Below are 23,498 nucleotides of genomic sequence, written 5' to 3'. Positions count from 1 at the left end.
ACTTTTAAAAATAAAATCTGTTAGTGATATATTTTGTTTTAACAACACAAACAATTTTATACTACAAGACCCCCTGTGGATAAGTAAACCACCCTCTTAGTCCAATAACACTTATGTTTGTTGAAAGTGAAAGCTTTAATATACATTTTGAAAGTCATAAACAGTTTTGTCGTGAACGTTAACAGTCACTGTTAACTGATCAGTCACTGATCTGGATTACTTCAATAATCTGTATTGGCAGTTACATTGTGTAAGTAGCTATTTACTTATACTGTGTAGAACACATTTTGTCATTTACCATATTTTAATTTTTAACAAAATACTTATTAGCAATTATGTACACGACTCAATTGTTTATCATCTCTATCGCGATTTTTTTCGTACATAATAACGTACTTGCAGAAGATAACCCAGAAGAATGTGAAACTTTGCCTTCTGAATTGCATATCATTAAAGGTACTATTTAATATTTTATTTTAAACTAATTTAACATAATGTTTAACAATAAGTTTTATAATAACACTTTAATGTTGATTATTACATTTAGAGGAATTTGATGAGCTTGGGCGGCTTCAAAGGACATGTAATGGTGACATAGCAGTGAACAAATGTGAAGGAGCGTGTAATTCACAAGTACAACCTAGTGTCATTACTCCTAGTGGATTCCTAAAAGTTAATATATGACTTATACATTTAATATATATATATATATTTAGTATTTTTATGCTTTTAATTTTGATTTTAAACGGAGCAATTAATGTATTGATTTTACAATTATTTTTTATACGTGTGTGTGTCCATCATCATCCAAGGTATCTTTACACCTTTTCGTACTGTAAAAATGATTCAAATTTTGGTGACGAATTAGATATAGTTAGGTTAAGCCTAACCTATCTTTTAAAATAAAACTTTAAAAAAACTTAAAAAAAAAAAAAGGAAAAATGAGAATTTTTACACAAAGGTAATAGTGACAATAGTGTTATTAGTATAAGGGCTTGACAATCAAATACAAAGTTTATCACAAGTAGTTTATAGTAAAACCAAAGTTGAATGTGAAATATATATTAATATAATTATAATTATTTTTTACACATTTTTGCTGTATAAATTTACACAAAATTAAATACTTCAGCAAATAATTATAATTTCACTTAAGTTTAAAATTAAAAAATATAATTCATGGTAACTTGAAACTTTTACGTAAAAATATTACTAATTAATTATATTTTATACAATAACATCTTCAAATGAAATGTTTTCGATAAAAATGAATTCGACCTATTGTTTAAGATAGCTATTTAAAGTAATAAAAAAAATTATTATTTTCACAAACTAAACATATCATAAAATATTCTAAGTAATCTATCAACCTAAAAATCATTATTCTTCAAAGTCGTTTTCAGTACCTATGCAGTGATTTATAATAAAATTCAAATTTAGCACGTATTTAACTGTAACTTACAAAATTACAAAGTGCACTTGATTACGGTTACCTAGTTTCCCCCTATATTTAAAGTTACGTACCTTAAATTGTCTAAAATACATTTTATATGACTTCAATGAAAATTCTTATTAGTTATAATATTTATTATGTTTACACATTACATTTTAATTCATTATTAAATAGTAGGTAACGATCGAATCACAGGATAGACCAATTTATAATAATACGTTATTTAGTCAAACGTAAATTAGATTTATAATGTTAGTTATATCAATTATATCTAACCTTCTGTTTATTTCTAAATTTTAAAATTTTATCAAAAATCTAAACATAGATATTTTATTTAGAATTACAATAGAAAATAAATATATTATTCTAATCGAATTTTTTGCAAAATATCTAAACTTGCTGTCTCTCTTAAAATCTATAATTATTAATTGTTATATTTATATTATTATATTATATGTCATCGTGATTTCAGGAATGTTATTGTTGTCGTGAAACATTTTTGAGAGAGAGAATTATTGCTCTTACACATTGCTACGATCCTGATGGCGTGAGATTGACGAGTGATAAATTGGCCACGTTGGAAGTTAAACTAAAAGAACCAGCAGACTGCAAATGTTTTAAATGCGGAGATTTTTCCGGATAAATTGATGTTTTAAAATTCATATGATATGTAGCAACTATTTTACCGTACTATTTTACTTTTGTTGTAATTATTATTTATTAATTATTAAATATATAGGTAGTTTTAAAAATTAAACCTATAAGCGTTTTCATGTAGGTATCTGCATATAATATTATACTGTTTAATGTTTATATACATTATTCGTTTTATACTTTTTTTTTAAATTTAATTATGTAACGGCATATAAAATAAACATTTTTAATAATACTATAATATACTACCTATATGGAATGTAAAATTTACTTACTATCTATTTAAAATTCCTTGCAAGGAATTATCATGATAATTTACAAAATATGGTACTCAGTACCCACTATCAGTACCTTATCATTAATTATTATAGGACAAAGATTATTATGTATATAAATAGTAAATGGATAACTTACTGTGTTACACACAGTTAAAATTATGTTATGTACAATAATTGATCCATTGAACCACTCAGTAATTTATAGTTAGAATTTATATAATTAAGTAATTAAGTAATATTAACTACTTATTAATACATTTAGGCAAGTTTAATAATTAAATTTTTAAATATTTCTTAAGCTGTAAGCATTTTTTTATTAGGTATTAAAAATATTATAAAAGTAACAGCAGGATAATGACTGTGTCCCACAACTAAATTTTTAGATATTGTCTGCCATCTGGCCTACTTCTATTTTTTTTTTAATTAAGAAACATGGGATGATATTTTATTTAGGTTTTTTTTACAAAATTACAAAGTACCTGTTTTAGATTCAGAGCGAAACACAGAAATGTTTTAAGTTTTAACATTACAATTTGTGTGTTTTTTATTTCTAAAGACACTTTTTATGTAGTAGAAAAAATTTTTCGTTTTGAACTTCTGCATCTTTCTTAGGTATGACGTATGAATAAGGTGAAACTATATAGTAAGCACTTTTGAGAAATTTAAAGAAAACCATACCCACTACCCAGTACCTAATAATTTTAACAATTAGAAAACAAAAATAAAATTAGGAAAAAACGAGCATTTTTCAACAGAACCAGTTTTTGACAAAGTTAATTATGTTATTATTTTGTTGTACCTAATTCATAAACAAAAAAAAAAAAAATAGACTATCGACATTTTTACCAAATGTTGATATTAACATTTTTACACACGCCATGTTAACATTTTTAAAATATATGATCATAATATGATGATTATCATATTTTATTAATTATCTATCCATTAACAGCATTAGTCATTATAGTATATAGGATCCGGATTTCAATGCATAGTGTATTTTTTTTTTTTTGTTGATTTTAGACAATGCTTTCCATGTAGGTATACAATTCGTTTCAAATAACGGGTGCTTTAAAGCTGAAACTTTTGTTTTGCATTTTTAGCATTATTGAGTCATTTTGTACAATACAAATTCAGCCATATATATGGCCATTGCCATAATATAGACTTATAAAGTAATTTGAATTATAATATAATTGTGCATCCCATAGGCAGCATAGACTATAATATAATGAGTAATGCGATATAAATATCTATTGAATTATTGAATTATTTAAATATTTATTTTTCTTATCACATGACTGCTATCAATTTAGCAGTATAATTCTTATCAATTGTTTACGTTTGAATTTTTTATTAAAAATAAAAATTAGCTTATTGTTATTGTCAGCACAGGAACTTACTAATTTATTCTTAAAAATTGCTTCAAATTTTATGAGTTTTTTTGTTATAAAAATCCTGTTCTTTAGGTCATCTTACAATATGATTGTATGGACCCAAATAATCTTAAACAATTTTTAGTGTCTTAGGAAATGACTTTACTTATTGGCAATTATTTACTTTAGAAAACCTTCGTTTTTACCTTTTCAATAATGTCAATCATTGATAAACTTTCAAAAGCTCTAGACGGTCTCAAGTCAAATGACTTGATTGGACGGTAAGTATCTATCATTGAATTTAAGGAATCAGTAAAATATAAATAATTTTTTTTTGAAGGTCTGGAGAAAAAGAAAAATATTGTCGAGTTACTGCCGATTTAATTTGTGCACCAATTGTAATGAATTTTTCATCATTCCCTGATCTTTTACATAAGTCGATGGACAGTTTGTTTAAAATGTGTGATCATTCTGAAGCCAATATAAGAATGGTAGCTGAAGAAAATCTAAATAGAGTTGTTCGTGTATGTATATAATTTTACCAATATTATATTCTAATCGATATTGATATATATTATAATTTGTATTGTATATAAATTATTGATTAACATATTTTAGTGCATGATTGATTATCGTAAAGTTGAAATATTTGTTGAATTATTAAAAGAAATAAAAAAAAATGATACAGTCCGTCGATTAAGAGCTGCTTTATCCAGATTTGGAAATATATGTCATTTAATCAGGTAGTTTTAAATTCTATAAATAATTTATAAAAACTGGCCAATCTGATAATAATTATAGTTGTGATTTTTAAATCTCTAAATATAATAATAATTACATCTGTTTCAGTCCATCTAATCGTAAAAAATTTGTTTTGTTCTTAATACCTTGCATAAAAAAAATAGCTATGAGAACAGAAGATCCTGTGGCTGAAATATTGGCCCAAACTTTTCCAAAAATTATGCAAAGCTTAGGACATATTATGTCTGATAGCAATATAAAAGTAAGTTATAAAAATTAATTATAAAAAATTATATCATCTAAAAACAATACAGTGAAACCTCTAAATACCAGACACTCAGTCACCAAAATTTTGTCAGCTATTTAAAGTGAAAAAGGAGAGGAAATTAATAAAAAAATTTACAATGTATAAAAAAAATTGTACATTTATATTTAGGTTTAAATTATGAAAAAGTAAATAGGTAAAAAACTAACATTTAAGAAAAAGAATCAGCTACTTTAGCTTGTTCAAGGATTTGATGCGTAAACTCAATTTATATGTACTTATCTCAATGAGAGCAATTTATTTTGCCCTTTACTGCTGACAAAACACATATTTGTGGGATATCTTGATAATTTTTTGATGTGTAATGTAGATTATAATAAAATACATTTATTTGACAATTGTGATGAAAATAATTTAAATTTAGCCATCAAAGTATTCAGTTTATAGAAGTCTTCCTATAAACAAGAAGTAAAAATGTCCCCATTCCCAAAAAGTCGTCAGTTATTAGGAGACATCTGCTATTTAGAGGTGTCTGTTAACTGTATTACCATTAATTATTAATATTAATTAATTACATTGTTTTACAGATGTTATTAGAAGCGTTTGTTAACAATCTTGTTACAGATTCTTCTATCATACGAAGATCTAGTGTTACTTGTATAGAATCATTATGTCTTTCCAGTAGAAAACCAATGGTTTTTATTAAACACATGTTGCTCATTAATACTGTTCTAATTCATGGTAAATACTAAATCAATATTTATTGTTTTTATCAAATAATAAAATATTATAATTATTATAGATATTAACAAGTCAATGGGATCAGAACGTGCATGGGCAGAAAGTTGTGTGATCATTGGGATATTGAATAGCGTTAAAAATATAATTCTCTATCCTGATCATATTTGTGACAACTCTTATGAATTAAAATTAGAATCAAAAATTCTTCAAAAAATATATTTACAGGTATTAGATAAATTATTTCGCTAAATGGTTTTAAGTATGGAATTACTCATAGAAAAATTAAATAAATATATTTTTTTAATTATAATTAAAACTAAAATAATATTTTACAGATATTTCGATTTTGCTGTTTTACAATATTGCATCCAGACTCTAATATAACAATGTGTGCATTAGATACATTAACTCAAATGTTTTTATCTTGTCCAAGAGATACATTGCAATTACTTACAAAAAAAAAAATGTTAAGTCAATCAAAGCTTTATGAAACTGAAGTTGGTTAGTTAAGTTTAATCATTATAATTATCTTGTGTAATATACTGTGTCATCATTTTTAGGTTACACTAAACTTCTTAGTTGGATTGAATTAGAACTTTGTTAAAAAGTTAAAGATTACTTAAATACACATTTATAGAAACATTTCATGGTTTTAAGTGAGAATGTATATTAAGACTTGTATTTTTATAAACAGAAACTACTATTTTTTATACTATATTTGGATACATGTTTTTTTTTAAGTCATTTCATTTGGGCTGTACTATCAAAGCTTTAAAATCAAAACTGATTAAATGAAAGCTATTCTTATTTGACTATAATTAAGTTTTTTTTGACCTCTTAAAATTAATAATTATAAAAACTAATGTAAAATCTTTAGTTTGAATTATTATTATTTAATAATTACTATAATTTCATTACTTAAAATACTATTTAGCACATTTTAAAACAGAAAAAAAATTCATATGAAAGGATTTAAAATTTTTAATTAAAAAAAAAAGTATAAGTAATTGAATTTTGAATTTTAAATATTTTATTCAATTAATCTCAGTACTGGGTTAAAAAAATAGTCGTTTATATAAATACATATCTTACTGCGCATGTAAATACCAACTAGATTAATAATTTTAAAATGTTCCTAGAGGCTATAAGTGTGTTTGTCCTTAATTTTTCAAAGAAAGTAATCTCTTGCTAAAAAAATTTGTGTTGCCTAAAAAAAAATGATTACAGTATTATAGTTGCATTGAGTAAAAAAATATTTTCTGATTTTTATAAAAACAGTATAATATTATATTATTAGTTAATTTGTTTATAATTAAACATGTATACAAAAATTAATTAAATATTTTTTTTTTTTTAGATATTTGAATAATATGATTAATTTTTATTAAAAAGCAATGATAATTTCTTATTAAATATATTCTCTAACATTACTATATTGCAAATAGGAAAATATTAAAACCAGAAATAGTTTTTTATAACATTTTCTTACACGAATATTTTAGTATTGAAAGTATTTCTATAGCCTATTGCTGCTCAACTTTATCAATATGTATATTTTTTATAAATATTATACCTACTTTTGTTTTAGTTAAGATGCAGACTACAGTAAATTCTATAAAAATACCTAGAACATTAGCTCAAAGCTTCCAAAAATCATTTCATCATAGTTCATCTGAAAGTTTAGAAACTTCATTTGTTCAACTTTCTTTACCAAGATTTGAAGATGAACCTAGGTCAATTTCACAATCTATGGATTCAACTAGACCTTCATTATCATCAGCTAATTCTATGACAAATTTATATTCAGAATTTGGCGATGATAGTTTGAGTGAAGTTGATTCAATTGTGGATAATGTATTTTTTTCCGAGTATGAAAACACTCCTGAATTTGATATGCAAAGTATAACTTCTGAACATAGTTGTCATTCAGCTTCTGAATCAGTTTTACAACTAGTATGTTATGTTTATTCAGAAGATTTTAAATTTTATAAAAATCTAAAAATATATACATTTCATTAAAAATTAAAATTCTTGTTTTATAGGAATTGGAATTTTTAAATCAAATTTCTGAGGATGTTCCTTTAAATGTGTTATGTGTCAAAATTATTACACTTTTCTTGGCACCAGAATCCAGTAAATCTACCAGAACTGGTATTAAATCGTCAGCACTTGGATGTTTAACAGAAATGTTGAAGATTGATCCAAATTTAGCTTTCTTCAACTACAACTCGTCAGGTAAATAAATATAAATTTTTAGAGATTAATTTCAGTGTAATTACTACTATTATACATTTTAGATTTGACAAAAACAGTTCTAGATGTTTCTATTAGCTATACCAGTCACGAAGATCATCTTTTAAGGGGCATGGCAATTAAATTGGTTGGCACATTTATTGAAGTAATTCTTAGAAACAATTTTGGTGAATTTAAAGTACAAATCAATGAAGTTGGTTCATCAAATATAGTGATTGCAGATCTGATCAATATCATTACTCAAGTATTTTTGTATATAGTTTCATAGACCACCAGTGAAACTAAACACTATTTATTTTTAGGGATTAAAAGATGACTCTTATGTATGTGTATGTCATTCACTCTCAGCTGTATCTGTATGTTTAATGCCTCTTTTAAATAGTAATGTATCAATTAGTGCTATTCCTATACTTGAAACAATATTGGCAGGTTTGAGTTCTTATTGGCTTGTAAAGGTAATTTTTTTTTAGATATTTAATTTGCACAGTTATATTTTACAGGGTTAAGGATTAATCACTTTGTTTAACTGTTAGCTTAATGATGAAATAAACAAAGCATATTAACACTTCCTAAATACAAGTTATACTTTTCTAAATTGTATTTATTTTTACAGGTTAAATTATTAGAAATCATAGAAAATCTGTCTTTTATGACAGTTTATTTTGCAACTAATAGTTCAATGTACCAAGATAGAGTTTTGAATCGTATAATTTTTAAATATCTTTATGATAATGAATATAGTGTAAGACGTGCAGCATCCAAATGTTTATTAAGGTAAAACTTAAACTGTATAATGTAATTTGTATCAATTAGTATTATTTTTATTTATAATTGATTATTACTTAAATATTTCTATTATTTTTGTACTAGTATTGTTCATAATTGTTACTACAAAATTGATTATATGCAACAAGATGTCATTACTTCATGGGTTTGTTCAAATACAAGTCTGTATTGTACCAATATGCTTCAGCTGCAAAATTGTAAAATGTTTATGTTATGATTATGATATTGTTTTTAATATTCCTAATATATTTAATTTAATTTTTAGATAAATTCCACAATATGTATATTGAAGCTTCTTTATCCCGTATAATAAATCGTTTGACTAGTGATCTTATTAAAAATCAATCAGCTGTCGTGGTTGTGAGTTTTTGAAATAGAATTATATTTTGAAATGATGACCACTGTATATAATTTTTTTAGGCTGGATGTATTGAAGCACTAACAACTCTAACTAATTCTTTCAAGTCACCAGAATATTCAAATATTTGGAAGTGTTCATTTACTAAAGGATTTAATTCAAATTCAAGTACAAGGTAGCATTATCATTTATAAGAATTACATTTAATTTTTGTTAGTTTTCAAATATATTTGTATATTACTATTTTAGTTCATGTTCGGGATTATTCACTTCAATACTTTCCACAATGACATTAACAACCGCTGCTTTTGATTTAGAAATGCATTGCTGGATGTTAAAATTATCTTCTAATTTAATTACAGGTATTTAATATAATCTTGTGTTATTTTAAAAACTCTAAAATTATTTTTAAACGATTAATAATATTATTTTCAGAATTAATTCATTCATCACAAAATATTACTATGAAAGAACATAAAATTGATTTTAGCAAATATAATAGATGGTTTGAAGACAATAAAGTTAGTTTACTGATCAATTAAAAAAATAAATGTAATATTTATTGTATGTTTCCTAAATTTTATTTTAGCTAAAGAAATATTATAATGAATTATGGAAACATGTTCTTAAGTTATTAAATCTTTTTCGAAACGTAGTACTAGACTATAGAGAACCAACACACATTCCAACCTCGGTACAAAAATCAGGTAATGTGCATATAACTAGTTAAAATGTAATGCTTTTAAAATACTAATATTACATTATTAAATCAAAGTACTATCATAAAAATAATATTTGTACACTGTTTAGGAGACAATGAAAAAGATAAAAAAAACTTAAGAGATGCACCAAGTCATAGTAATTATTACTATAAATTGCAGTCTGTAGTTAAATCATCATACAACAATTACAAAGTAACTATCCAGTAAAAATAAAATAATAAAAATACATACTAATATTAGATATTGATACTATGTAAATTTTGTAGGTATCTTTAGAAAACACAAGTAATGAAAAATTTATAAGATTTCTCGAGTCAGTTTTAGATACTTTAAAGACATTATTAACATTTATAAGTACAACAGAATGCCAACCACATGTAGATCGCATACTTCTTTGTTTAACTTCAATATTCAATTTAACACCTAATTATAGCTCCAGAGTTTTGGCTGAAGTATGAATTATAATAATTATATTAACAAATTGTTTATTATTAAATATCTTCATTTTTAGTTGTTTAAATGTTTGACATCAAAGTATAATGTGTCATCAAATCAACAAATATTTAATAAAAATGATTCTATGTTCATTAAAAATGATTTACAAACACTGTGTATGTATACTCAAGCATTACAAACACCTTATGAATGCTTATCAAATTTTATCGATACAAAAATTAAAGTAACTCAACATGTAAATAAACATTGGGAAGATGAAAGAGATCGCAGAACGACAATGAGTGGAAAACTGTATTGTGCTAGTTCTGAAAATTTAGATTTTTCTACAAACCTAAAATGTTTCCGACCATTGACTATCAAGTGCTTAAAGGTGAACTATACATTTTTTCTCTTAAATTTATTAAAATTTAATTATCATTTATAAAGTAAAAAAAAATCTTATGTTCCATTACATTATACTATAATTTATATTTTTAAAGATATGGTTAATTTCTTATACAATTGAAAACCTTTTCATTAACTTAATATTTATTTTCATTTTTTTTTTTTTTTTTTTTTATCTATATTAATAAATCATAACAATATTTTAGGAATATGTAACTACTGGAGATGTAGAATTACAATCTTCAATATTAGATTTACTTACAGTATTACTTCAAAGTAAAGTCAACTTAAATGTGATCGATCCAAAACATGAGTTTTTAAATTTTGTTTTTAGTCAATTTGATTATCTTGAAAATGGTTTATTTAGGTAATATTTTTATTTTTATTTTTTAGTTTCAATGATTAACTAAGTATTATAATTATATAATTTAAATTATAGAAATCCAAAAAAATTTATCTCAACTATATTCCAATTTTTTATTAATTTATCTGAAGATAAAAGTCAATCAAACATAATTCCTGAAGCTATACATTTATGCGATGGATTAATGGCTAGTGGATATCCACCTGAACTGTATTGTATGTTAATATGCTCATTCAATACTATTTATTAACAATCATTAAATAATTAAAATTATCAAATTGTCTAGGTATCCCAGGAATATTACCAATTGTTGAATATGTTTATGTATTAAAATCAGCATTTATGGTAAATTCTTCAGATTTAAAAGAACTTGAAGCTCAAAGAGAGATGTTATTTGCAATGTTATTAAGATTATGTCAGTTCAACGAAGTAAGTTATGTTGTTTCAGAGTAATTTTATAATTTATTGAGTGTGTTGTTTTTCCTCAAAATATCCATCTGTTTATATAGGTAGTGAGCATTCTAAGTCTTGTAATAATGGAAGGCAGTGAAGAAAAATGGAAAAGACAATCTAGACAATTATATGATACTCTTTATACATCATTAGGTGGTTGTAAAATTCAAGCATCCTTACCATCATTGATTAATTTGTTGTTAACATTACATCCATCTTCTTATAGTATTCAACAACAGCTTCATGTTATGTTCAATACTTGTTATGATGGAGAAGTATGTATTTAAAAAGTAACAATTGCTTAAGTAATTAAATAAAACTGATATTTTTGATACCTTTTTTTAGAAATGTACCCTAGAACCTTGGTTAAATACTGTACTTTCCAATTTAATTATAATTCTCATTCAAAAATCTGAAGATTTAATCCTACTTAGGATTTCTGAATCAGACATTTCAATCAGCTCAAATTTATTCGAACTTACTACACAATCTGACCCTTTAAATGCATCAATATTGAATAAAAATAAATTTCCTGGTGAAGATACTTTTTCCAAGTAAAGTATACTAAATATAATTTATAAAATAAAATAATACATTTTTTCATTTTTTTATACTTTATACAATCTTGTCTGTTTTACAGGTTTTTGTTTAGAGTTATATATTTATCTACCAACGATATCATTTTATCCTTAAGTCATCCTCAACCCAATTGTGAGAGTAAAGTGTGCTTATTATCAGAATTTATGCTGACTTGTCATTATATAGTACAATCTGGTAATTTTAATAAATTATTATCAATTGTTGTGAAATGAGATACTATCATATTATTTCCTATCTAAACAAATATATCTTGTGCCAGTACTTTTAGTTATTGAAATTGATTTTTCAGTAAACATAATTCTATTACTGCTACTACCATAGATTTACATTACATTATATTATTTCTAGACAAAATAATATAAGTAAATTTATATTAATATGTTAAGCATAAAATTGATAAATAGAAATTTGTTTTCTAAGTATAATTTTAATTTGTGACGCATACATTCTTTTTTTTTGATACAATATTATGGTCAATTGTTAATACTCTATAGAATGGTTACAGAATTTTTTTTTTTATTGTAAATCCCAGATATTTTGAAATGAAAATGTATGTTATAAATAATTGATTTAAAGATATTTATACATTGCTTTAATTAGCTTATGTATTTTCAGCAAATCTACTATTATTTTGTCTTGCAGATTACAGCATTTCCATAAAATAATTAAACAAACTGTTAATCTATGGTGGTTGCATGAATAGGTTTAAGTTTAATGGAAAACCGTATAAGTAGTTGTGTAAATTATTCATAAGTAAATTATTACACAAGAAATTTATCAGTTATTTTTATTATGATCCATAAAAGTTTTTAAGTTAGTAGTTTTATTTATTGTATTTTATTAAACTTTTTACATTTATTTCTTTTTACAACAATTGATTCATTAACAATTCATGAATACAATTTTTTTTTTTTTTAATATTTAAATACTATATAAGTTGTTTTTATTTAAGGTAATTTTCCAAAAGTTGTTAACTCTTTACGGAATTTCCTTAATGATTCAATATTTATTACACTTCATAAGAATATTATGACTTTGTCAATGGTCTATCCTTTACTTGTATTACACTGGGTACAGTTAATTGGTCTTTTGGATCATAATGATATTGAATTTTGGAAATCAATATTGAATACACATTCTACAGTATCTCAGTAATTATTAATTGATTTTACTAGAAGTAATATAAGTATCAGTATGAATTTTAATGTATCGTTTATTTTCTATAGATTGGGACGGTGTTTTTATCTAAGCATTGTTCAAAAGGGTTGTTTTTTGATTCTATGTGAACTATTAGTAAGTATTAGTGACATGTATAAATTATTCACTTTACTAAAACATATCATATATTTTTAGAATAAAAATATTAATTTAGACAATCAGTTATTGAAATGGTTTTTGTCTGAATGTGTCATTCAATTGTTAGAAATGGGAAATGAGACTTCTACACAAGAATTACTTAACTGCATTCATAAAAATCAAAATTTAAGTTTAATGCACATAACAGCGGTCAAAAAAAAACGTGTTACTGACAAAGTAGTTGATTATATATTATTATTTTTTGTACATGGTTAAAGTTTTTAATAATTTAGCTGGACCTAACTAATGAGCTGTTGCGAAGTATGAATGAAGCACATCCTGCACATTGTGGAGAAGTAATAAAATTAATTTTACCTGCTCTGTTGGAAGATCCACATTTAGCATTGTCACAGTTCGCTAGTTCTATAGCAATTAGGTACTATTAGAATTTAAAACTGTTTCAATAAAATTGTAATATTATATTATTTATGTCAATAGAAAAATGGAATATCTTCTTGCATTGCCTATTAATGAAAGTTCTAATCAATTAAGCAAAGAAGAAATCTTACAAATCTTAGAATATTTTAAAAATTCAAATATTTGTATAAAGAAGTAAGAAATATCTTATTATTAATTTTAATTAATATAAAATAAATATTATTTTAATATATTTATTTGTACAGAAAAAACTATATAAAAACTTTTAATGATTAACAAATTAAGTATATATTTTTTTTTTCAGTCGTTATTGTATATTGATATCATTGTTCAATAAATTTGGTACTCAGTGTTATGATTTTTCAAGTGTAGAAATTGATCAGAATAAATCTGTCAATATTTTGGATATTAAAAACATCTTAATTGACAAAAATTGGTTTTTTGATCAAGTAAAAGTAAGGTAATAGTGAATTTTATAAATTTGTTTTTCTTCTCTATAATTGGGGGATTTATAAATCATTAACTGTTAATTTTTGGTTAAAAGTCCCATATTTTTAATTCATACATTTTTATTGCTGTACTTATTTGTTGTCCCTTTGAAATTAAGTTTAGATGAATATGATATTCAAATATTTTATTTACTTTAAAATAAAACTTATTATTTTTTTTTTTTATTAGATGTTGTCATAATGACTGTCCCAGTTTTGAGTCAGCAAAATTATTATCAAATTTGCCATTGCAAGACATAATCTCCATTATGCATTGCAATGATTTCAATCTTGATATACTTCAATATTGTTTTACTGTATCAACTCCAATCACTATAAAAGTATATATTTTATTAATGATTTAGTATTTAAAAAATATATGACTATCAGTTATCACTAATATATTATTATAGATGTGGAAATCAGTAACTGAAGATACAACTAATTTGGAATTGTGTCCATTGTTTGTAGCTGCACGATTTGTTTTAGTAGAACACATTCAACGAACATGTAATTCTTTGCCAAGATTTCATCAAGTAAAAAAATAAATAAATAATAGTTAAAATCAGTTACTTTATTATTTTTTATCATATCTGTTTAGATATTTTTACCAATGGTCAAAGAATTAAATGAAAAACAAAATACATACAAGACACGAATGAGTCAACTATTTGAAGACAGTAAATTTATTAAAGTTATATTGTTGTTAACACCAGCAATTTCAAACTTTTTGGAATGTGTTAAATTTTTATCAAAACAAAAATCTAAAGAACACATTATTTTAATGGATTCTAACAAAACTCTTTTGAAATTTACCGTTTTACTCTTTGAAGTGAGTAGGTTGTTAAGAAAGATTAAATAGATATATATTATTAAGTAATTTTAACACATAATTATATTATTCTAGGTTCTAAAATGGAAATTGATTAATCGAACAGCAGCCACTAGTAGAATACAATTGCTTCTCAATTGTGCGTATAGCATTTTTAATGGTTGTGGATTGACTAATGAATTGTGCTCCACCGAACTGGGGTCAATTGCTTCATCGTTAGTATCAGTGGTAGAATTCATTACAGAGGATGTACTTTTGCTCATGACTGGTGACTGTATGTATGAAAATAATATAATATTAAATTGTATTAACTAAAATTACAAAAATTGATTTATCTAGACTTTACAGAGACTAGCGATTTAGTATCCGTTTGCCGGCAAATTTCATCTTTACTTTCTTGGATGGAAAATTCTCGCCCATTAATGTCAAATTTTCCTCTGAATCAACTAACATGGTAAAAATACAATATTAAAAATTTAATTTATACAAGTGTTTAAGTATAATTTTTTTAAATCTTTTTTTTTAGCTCCATCATACAAATAATAAGCCGCCATCCAATGGTAAATGGATTTATACGTATACCTCCCATTACATGGAAAATGCTGCAAACACCAATCAATAATGTTGATTTTAACATACCAACAATTCCTATTGATGTATTGCAAGAAATGGATGTACTCAAACAATATGTGTCTAGACTCAGCGTAGTTGGTTGGAACAGTAAACAACAGTTTGAAGAAACCTGGATGACTTTATTAAGCGTTTTAGTTCCATCCAGTGAAACTGATATACCAAAAGAAGAACATATCTCACGTATACAAGTCAGTTGCTTTTCTGTACTTACGATCAAAACATTTTTAAATAGTATTGTAAATATATATAAATTATTTTAAAAGGCAAGTAGTGCAGCTGTAAATGGAATTACACAATTGTTTAGTCAGACGTTATTTGAATATTATCCTGGTGATACAACCAACAATAAATTCTTACACGTATCAAGAGACATTCCGCTTAATTTATCTTGTCACAAGTATTTACTTATTATAATTTAATATTAGTATTTTTAGCTTATTAACCATTTTTTAATTAACTATTAGATGGTTTGTGAAATTAGAAGAAGTCAATGATCTAATATACTCAACATTTTCCACATTTAAAAGAACAGCTGGTAAAGAAGCATTATTAGATCGCTATGAGTGTAGAGCTAATATTGAAAGAATTCATGATCAGCATCGGTTCGTATTTTTATATGTTTACTAAAAATAATACTAATTTGATAATTTGTCAATTCAATATTTTACTAAAAGATATAGTTATCATCAGTTGTCAGTTAAATTTTTACAAACCGCAATAACAAATCAGTGGACAAGTTCTAATAATATTGCAGAACAAAGGAATTCAAGTAAAATTAATTGTATGAAATAATTTTTAATTGATTATCTATTAATACATTTGTTTTTTAAATGTAATTAGTATTAGAAATGAAGTTGTATGAAAGAACCAAAGTATTAAATGGAAGTGGCCTAGATCTGAACTCTTGTATTTTGCTTTTAAAAGAAGTCTTTAACCAGTGGATGGAACCAAAAGTTAGTTATAAGTTATAACTAATACAAATTAAATATTTAAAATACAACTATCTTTTATATTATAGACACGAGGTTCTCTATCGCAAATTAACGAAATGATAAAATGTCTCCTTGTGATGTCAGATTTGTTTATCGAAAAAGAGCATTATATATGGATGCTTAATTTATGTCTAGATTTATCACAATCACATCATCATGAAGATTTATTATTACATCAATATGTCATAATAGCTGCAGCCAAAGCAATGGCTATCTCTAAAACTGAGGTAATTTTTTTTTTTTAAACATAATCAGTTGTAATAGAATTTATTTATTATTAATTGATAGGATTTAAACATTCGAGAGAAAGTGTTGAAGTTGATCGATAATGGTCTCAAAAGTAATTGTCGTCTGACACAATTGGCTGCTTTACATGGATTACTTTATTTATTAGAAGGATGTTTTATTGAGAACAATATACTACCAAATAATTCTGAAATAGTTCAAATGGCTGTTGATTTTGTTCAAAAACATCTATGCACTGAATATTCGATGTTGTAAGTTTGTCTTCTAAATTAATTCTTAAAATTTAATGTATTTAATGTTTCATTCTATCAAGATATGAATGTGAATGGCAGCTATGTGTAATATCGATAGCATTTTACATAGTAGAACATGGTTCAGATAACATTGAAGATGCATTACTTATGTCACTGGAAGGCCTAACTAAATTAGTATCATCATCTAGACATTTTAAACTATACCAAGCTCTAACACAGGTATGTAAATACTTTTGTATATTACAGTATACTCACATAATACACATAAATAATACAAAACTAAATTTTTAGGGTTTTCAAAGAATAATATTTGTTAAACATTCAAATGAAAATATTGTGGAGCAAATAACAACATTGGCTTTGGATAGGTTATCCAATGCTCCACCAGGATTCTCCTTGCCAGCATTGCAGTTGCTTTTATCATGCATTTATGCAGGTTTGACCATACCAAATAATTTCATATTGTTTAAGCTTACCATTGGCGACCCCTTGAATTATTCATTTAAGTTTTAAGGAATAAAATGTGTTTTTTCCATTTATTACTGGTTTGGGTATAAATTATAAATCATTCAGGTTAAACTTGAATTTAGACCAAACAATCTAAATATGAATCGAATAATTAATTTAATATACTTTGAAATGGTTTATTTTTGGATTTGATTTATAAAATAAAAACAATATTTATATTTACCTTAAACTACAAAGTTTATATGAGATGCTTAACATTAGTATTTATGTATACATTAGTGTTAGTATTCTATTTTTTTTTTTTTTTTTTTTTAGAACATTATAATGAAAACGTTGAGACTGACATTGATCCTGATATGATTGTTGTTGAAATGGAAAAGATAAGTGTCATGTTTGAAAGGTAAGTTCTTTAATTTTTAATTTAATAAATTCAGATGTTCAGAATTGTTATTAATTCATAGTTAATATGTATTGCTTAGAATAAAGAAAGGATGTTTACTGGAAGTAGAAGTAACAACAGTTATTATGGCTAAAGTGTTAACAGATATATTTCCAGCGTCTTATGTACTCATGAGGGTTGTAAGTGAGTTTCTTTCCCCCAATCAACCTCATCCAACATATATGTGCACAGTCGTTAATCAAGTTTGTATTTTATTTTCATTACATTGTCAACTGTTGAACACATTTTTTATGGTTAATTTTTATTTTGTAGATATTTGAACAATTGATTAATGAATCACAATTGGATCTCTTACAAGATTGGGTTATTACAACACTCAGCAATTTTACCCAAGGTCTTCAAATACCAATGGCAATCTATTGTCTTATCAGTTTTTTTATTAGTTCATCTAAAAATAAATGGCTAAGAGCAATGTAGTTTTTTTCATTATCTAATTTCTGAAAAATATAATTTAAATTTAATATTTGTGATTATTTTTAGATTTCCTCATGTGAGATTAAGGCTTGGCCGTTACGAGTATGAAGATAGAAGATTGCTGTGCATCGCTGCAATGGATTTTTATTATAGCGTAAGGATATTGAAAATAATATTAAATATAATATTGTATAGTTTTTATTGTAAAAAAAATTTACATTTTAGCTTTCCAACGAAAACCAAAAACAGTTATATAAAGAATCATTCCAATCTTCGGTTAAGTCAAAAAATCCTTTTCAAGATATTATATTATGTTTAGAATAAAGTTATTGGTTGCCAAAATCTGTTAAGTGTAAGATTACTCAAGTTCCATTACAATTTATCATGTAACATTATTAATTTATTAAACAATTGTTATTTTATTATTATTATCTACTGAAATAAAACTAAAAACCTTTAAGTAAATAAAATATTAATATTTATCTGTTTTCTTCAAATATTTTATTGAAAAACCCAGAAGGACATCTTATTTCCATATCAGTAATTTGTGAAGAAAGGTTCTTTCCTAGTGGTGCTCTGAAATAACAATATTAAGTATAAATATATAACAACAAATAAACAATAAATAAATATTGTTAACACTTTTAAGTCAAATAATATTTTTTAATTATTAATTGTAAATTAATATAATTTTAAACTTTGTAAAGCTCACTTAGATTGTATATCAATTTTATCTAAATCAAGATGATTGAATATATCTATATGTTCATTAAATTTTTCTATGCCATTCCATGCTATCATTATTCCATTATCTGTACAAAGTTTAGGTGGTGGAACTATTAGTTTAAAATTCACTTCATCACACATAAGATTTAAATATTTTCGTATAAACATGTTGCTTGCTACACCACCAGAAACTACCTGTGAATAAAAAACTAGTACTATGGTTTAATTACTATTTTTTTTTATTTTAACTTACCAATGTTCGGTTTGTGTCTGGTAAGAGTTGTGTTCGATCAATAAATTCAATAGCTCTTTGTACTCGAGTGCATATGTGTTTAGTAAGAGCATATTGAATGCTAGCACACAAATCAAAAACTTCAGGAATAATTTCATCTCCTTTCAATTCTAACAAAATAAAAATGTCAAGTATATTAATTAATAGATATATAAGGGTAAAAAAAAAATAAAATAATCTACCATGTTTTTTTTCGGATTTTATGATTTGAGATCTTATAGCATTCTTTAAACCCGAGTAACTGAAATTGCAGTCTTTGTAATTTGTCATAAATGTACCCAAATCAATAGCCCTAGGATCACCTTTCAATGCTGCTTTTTCAATTGCTTGGCCTCCAGCACAATTTCTAAATTCTTTCATATTTTTCAACTTAAGTCGCCTAGCTGCCTGAGAAATAAACATTGTAATTTTAATATTAAGTTTGAAAAACTAGATAAATAATGTTCTTCATTACCTTGTCCAATGCTTCACCGGGAGCATCATCTATAGATTGTCCTAGAAGTAGAAATTCATTTACATTTTTTACGATAGCCAACAAACAGTGTCCGCCAGACAGCAGTAAAACTAAAAAAGGTAGCTGTAAATTCTAATAAAAATATATGTAATTAGTCATTGACACTGATTAAAAAATTGTAATAAATGAAGAATGTACGTCATCTTACATGATCTACTAATCTTGCAGTCAAGGCATGTGCTTCCATATGATGAATTGGTATCAAAGGCTTTAATGTTTTTTTACACAATTCTTTAGCGTAGTTCATACCGACTAATAGTGACAAAGGCAAACCTGGTTTAACAGTGACAGCAATTGCATCTAGGTCGTTCAAACTAACTTGGGCTCGATGCAACGCTTGGGTTACAACATTATCAATGTTTTGCTTGTGCAAATCCCTGGCCACTGGTGGAATAATACCCCCAAAACTGAAGAAATGGCAATTATATTTTGTTGTCATCTGTACTGGTTGGTTACATACTCGAGATGGATCTGCTGTTGAGAGTGTAAATATTCACCAAGAATATTTCTGTTGGTGTCCACTATTGCGCATCCAGTATCGTCACAGCTAGTCTCGATGCCCAACACTTTGCTAAACTTTCTGTGGATTTGCTTTGTACTCTGACCCCGTAAACCATACGACCAAAAAAGTCGTAATACTCTCATTATAGAAAAACTATAGAGATTAGAGAATGATGTGATTATATCCTAAAAATAATGAACACTAGTTAAAATATTTTAACCATACATAAATACACAATGGCATATTTGGTGTGGTGAGGTGTCTTCCATGTCTGGACACCCTTAGACTTTAAAATAAACCTAATACCTTTGTATTTTACTCGAAATTTCTATCAAAAATTATCCAAAAAAAAAAAATTAAGTTTATTGGATTCAACAACACCTTTTGACTTTTGAGGTACATTTTAAAGCAAAATTGATAGTTAATTAAAATATCCAAGAATTATTTGGATTTTACTGGGTTACTAAAGGATATTTTAGACACCCCTCAAATAATCACCCAAAATACGTCAAAGTACATGCAGTGTAGCTCATGTTAAATGCGAGAATTGCAATACGAATATTATAATACTGATTACTTACACGTGTAATGTATTTTTGAATGAATAAAAAATCGCCTAAAAACTGCTGTTGTCCACAGCACGGTCATAAACTCGTAAAAAATAATATACTAATTTTTTTTTTATGAAACAATTCTATTCTCTAACGGAGTTTAGGCGAATTGCGTACTTGCGTAGCACCGGCACTCGATCTATTATTTTATGATAAGATTTTTTATAACTGAGATCAAGGTGTATTGATTGAGATGCACATGGTCGTGTTTATGAGTGTTATCATTTAATCATAGGTATTTGGATACGTTGTAAGTTACTTATAAGTTACAACTTACAAACATTCGTCGTGTCCAAATCCCAATACCACTCTCCCACTGCAACTCTTTCCAAACGACTACTGGTTTAGCTAAATAGATAATAGGAATTAGGTGTTGAATTCCAAATAAATGAAAGTCCATCAGTAATTTATTTTAAAAAATTAGGTCACTAGTGTACATAACTTTGTTTTAAAATCATGGAAAACACTAAAAAGGCTCTGTCGTCTATACCTCTACTGAAAACAAAAGCTGGTCCCCGGGATGTTGATTTATGGCCACAAAGACTCAAAGAAGAATACCAATCTCTAATTCAAGTGAGTGCAATTGATATTCTAGTCACTTTTGACATTTATTTATTAATTAAACATTTGTTTTTTTGTTTTTTTATTTTTAATACTTCCAGTATGTTCAAAATAATAAAGCAGCTGATAATGATTGGTTTCGTCTAGAGTCGAATAAAGAAGGAACTAAATGGTTTGGAAAGTGTTGGGTGTTTCAGAATCAGTTAAAATATGAGTTTGATATTGAATTTGATGTGAGTTGTTTAAATAAATAATTACATATAGGCATATAATTATTTAAATAATACTTTGTATTTCAGATTCCCGTTACATTCCCTTCTACAGCACCTGAAATTGCATTACCTGAACTTGACGGTAAAACTGCCAAAATGTATAGAGGTGGCAAAATATGTTTATCTGACCATTTCAAACCACTGTGGGCTAGAAATGTACCAAAGTTTGGTATCTCTCATGCTTTAGCACTTGGTGTAAGGTTTTTTTTTTTTGATCAATTAAATTTTTATTACTAGCAGTTTATTCATAAAAACCTTTTTTTGGGTATTTATTTTTATTTTTTTTGGTTTTTTAAACTATGAACTTTAATGTAATTAAAATATGATTGCTTGATTTAGTTTTAAAGTTAATTGTATTAATTTAATTAAAAACAGAATAATAACAGATGTAATAATTACTATTATATTTATTTTGATTTTATCTTTCTAAGATTTATTTGTTTTTTGTTTTTTGTAGTTGGGCCCATGGTTGGCTGTTGAAATCCCGGACTTAATATCGAAAGGAGTGATTCAATATAAGGAAAAAGAAGAAAATAATTAATTTAATTTTAATTAAAGAAAAGTGATTTTAAAATATTTTTTGAGAGCTAAAGTGATACTTTTTATATTTTATGATATTTATTTTAAAATAAATATTAGCTATTAGACACTCAAAAAAAAAAAATATATATAGTTATTAATATTATTTAAATAAAATATGTTAAAAATTAACTGAATTTAAATTTTTAAATGTCTAATATTAATTATACGTGATAAAATATGTCTTAAAATAATATACAACATTATTATTATATTATTTATTAAATCTTTAAAAATTATTAATACATTGAAAAATTGTTAAGTATTTATTCTACTTGTGTATTAAAATAATATAACTATAGTTTAATTATTCTTTTTTGTTATAACACAATTAGTTAAAAAGATATTTGGTACAATTTTATGTTTTAAGTGAAGCAATGAATGTATTGATTTTTCAATGGTTTTTATTTTTGTATTAACCACGAACATTGCAAGTTGGGGAGGAGAGGTTAAAGATGTCATAGCAGTATAATATATTGATAAAGGTTAGCCCTAAGACTGATATCCTTGTAGGACTAGATTTGATTTTATATTGTAGAAATAAGTCTATCTTTTAGATTCTGAACGGAGTGATGAATGTATTGATTTTACAATGATGTATGTTTTTTTTTTTGTTTTTGTGTCTGTGTACAGCATAACTAGTCGAAATAATGCTTCAATTTCAAACTTCGGGGGTGGTTTGTGATGGAAAAGTACATTATAAAGGTAAAAAGTAAACATTTTCCAACAGTTTTCAAAAAAATCGAGAAAAACAAAAAAAAATGACGGAAAAACGGGAATTTTTACGCAAAACCAGTTTTCGACCGAATCGATTTTTTTATATGGTTGTAATTCAAAAACTAATCACTGGAAATACTTAAAATTTTCACCAAATGCTTATGTTAGTGTTATCTATATACAGATAAATTTTCAACATTTTTTGACTTTTTTTGAGTTATTTATAGACCACTGAAATTTTCGATTTTTATGTGGATTTTTTTTTGAAGTGTCGGTAAAAAAATTTTGGACGACCAGAAAATCTTGAAAATTTAATACA

At 25.3% G+C, this 23,498-nt stretch overlaps 4 protein-coding genes across 6 annotated transcripts; 3 read left to right on the top strand and 1 right to left on the bottom strand.

The window, feature by feature from the left end:
- The first annotated feature begins 114 nt into the window (after nucleotides 1-114).
- Nucleotides 115-2,266, top strand: LOC114128245 (partner of bursicon). 2 transcript variants are annotated; one of them, XM_027992720.2, is made up of 4 exons: nucleotides 115-250; nucleotides 331-456; nucleotides 548-672; nucleotides 1,926-2,266. In XM_027992720.2, the coding sequence occupies exons 2-4, from the start codon at nucleotides 336-338 to the stop codon at nucleotides 2,094-2,096; spliced, it is 417 nt and encodes a 138-aa protein (XP_027848521.1). In that variant the 5' UTR covers nucleotides 115-250; nucleotides 331-335; the 3' UTR covers nucleotides 2,097-2,266. The 2 variants fall into 2 exon arrangements, with proteins under 2 accessions (XP_027848521.1, XP_050057586.1); XM_050201629.1 differs by having other exon boundaries at nucleotides 153-456.
- Nucleotides 2,267-3,747: 1,481 nt separating this feature from the next.
- LOC114128248 (huntingtin) lies at nucleotides 3,748-18,887 on the top strand. 2 transcript variants are annotated; one of them, XM_027992724.2, is made up of 52 exons: nucleotides 3,748-4,042; nucleotides 4,102-4,285; nucleotides 4,380-4,504; nucleotides 4,611-4,764; nucleotides 5,355-5,508; nucleotides 5,570-5,733; nucleotides 5,844-6,009; nucleotides 7,097-7,461; nucleotides 7,551-7,743; nucleotides 7,821-8,005; nucleotides 8,064-8,216; nucleotides 8,375-8,535; nucleotides 8,632-8,744; nucleotides 8,813-8,907; nucleotides 8,968-9,080; nucleotides 9,155-9,267; nucleotides 9,341-9,426; nucleotides 9,495-9,612; nucleotides 9,716-9,819; nucleotides 9,894-10,079; nucleotides 10,139-10,453; nucleotides 10,674-10,834; nucleotides 10,907-11,046; nucleotides 11,118-11,260; nucleotides 11,341-11,559; nucleotides 11,630-11,838; nucleotides 11,925-12,058; nucleotides 12,837-13,035; nucleotides 13,111-13,177; nucleotides 13,238-13,417; nucleotides 13,474-13,616; nucleotides 13,679-13,792; nucleotides 13,923-14,078; nucleotides 14,297-14,447; nucleotides 14,520-14,642; nucleotides 14,708-14,938; nucleotides 15,014-15,212; nucleotides 15,278-15,392; nucleotides 15,465-15,759; nucleotides 15,835-15,968; nucleotides 16,036-16,173; nucleotides 16,246-16,340; nucleotides 16,412-16,524; nucleotides 16,590-16,790; nucleotides 16,852-17,060; nucleotides 17,123-17,282; nucleotides 17,355-17,499; nucleotides 17,847-17,931; nucleotides 18,011-18,173; nucleotides 18,244-18,404; nucleotides 18,472-18,559; nucleotides 18,631-18,887. In XM_027992724.2, exons 1-52 carry the CDS (start codon nucleotides 3,978-3,980, stop codon nucleotides 18,727-18,729), a joined length of 8,082 nt encoding a protein of 2,693 aa, XP_027848525.2. In that variant the 5' UTR covers nucleotides 3,748-3,977; the 3' UTR covers nucleotides 18,730-18,887. The 2 variants fall into 2 exon arrangements, with proteins under 2 accessions (XP_027848525.2, XP_027848524.2); XM_027992723.2 differs by having other exon boundaries at nucleotides 3,749-4,042; nucleotides 7,806-8,005.
- Nucleotides 18,588-21,178, bottom strand: LOC114128249 (tRNA N6-adenosine threonylcarbamoyltransferase, mitochondrial). Its single transcript, XM_027992725.2, has 8 exons — nucleotides 21,021-21,178; nucleotides 20,398-20,624; nucleotides 20,086-20,344; nucleotides 19,878-20,009; nucleotides 19,606-19,810; nucleotides 19,385-19,533; nucleotides 19,118-19,326; nucleotides 18,588-18,981 (listed from the first exon to the last, which is right to left on the bottom strand). Exons 2-8 carry the CDS (start codon nucleotides 20,580-20,582, stop codon nucleotides 18,885-18,887), a joined length of 1,236 nt encoding a protein of 411 aa, XP_027848526.1. The 5' UTR covers nucleotides 20,583-20,624; nucleotides 21,021-21,178; the 3' UTR covers nucleotides 18,588-18,884.
- Nucleotides 21,179-21,277: 99 nt separating this feature from the next.
- On the top strand, nucleotides 21,278-22,769 carry LOC114128250 (ubiquitin-fold modifier-conjugating enzyme 1). The gene is made up of 4 exons (XM_027992726.2): nucleotides 21,278-21,623; nucleotides 21,713-21,844; nucleotides 21,911-22,078; nucleotides 22,341-22,769. The coding sequence occupies exons 1-4, from the start codon at nucleotides 21,507-21,509 to the stop codon at nucleotides 22,422-22,424; spliced, it is 501 nt and encodes a 166-aa protein (XP_027848527.2). The 5' UTR covers nucleotides 21,278-21,506; the 3' UTR covers nucleotides 22,425-22,769.
- The last annotated feature ends 729 nt before the right edge of the window (nucleotides 22,770-23,498 follow it).

Source organism: Aphis gossypii, chromosome 2, assembly GCF_020184175.1.
Source record: "Aphis gossypii isolate Hap1 chromosome 2, ASM2018417v2, whole genome shotgun sequence".
Lineage (NCBI taxonomy): Eukaryota > Metazoa > Arthropoda > Insecta > Hemiptera > Aphididae > Aphis > Aphis gossypii.
This window is presented reverse-complemented; position numbering and strand designations above follow the sequence as displayed.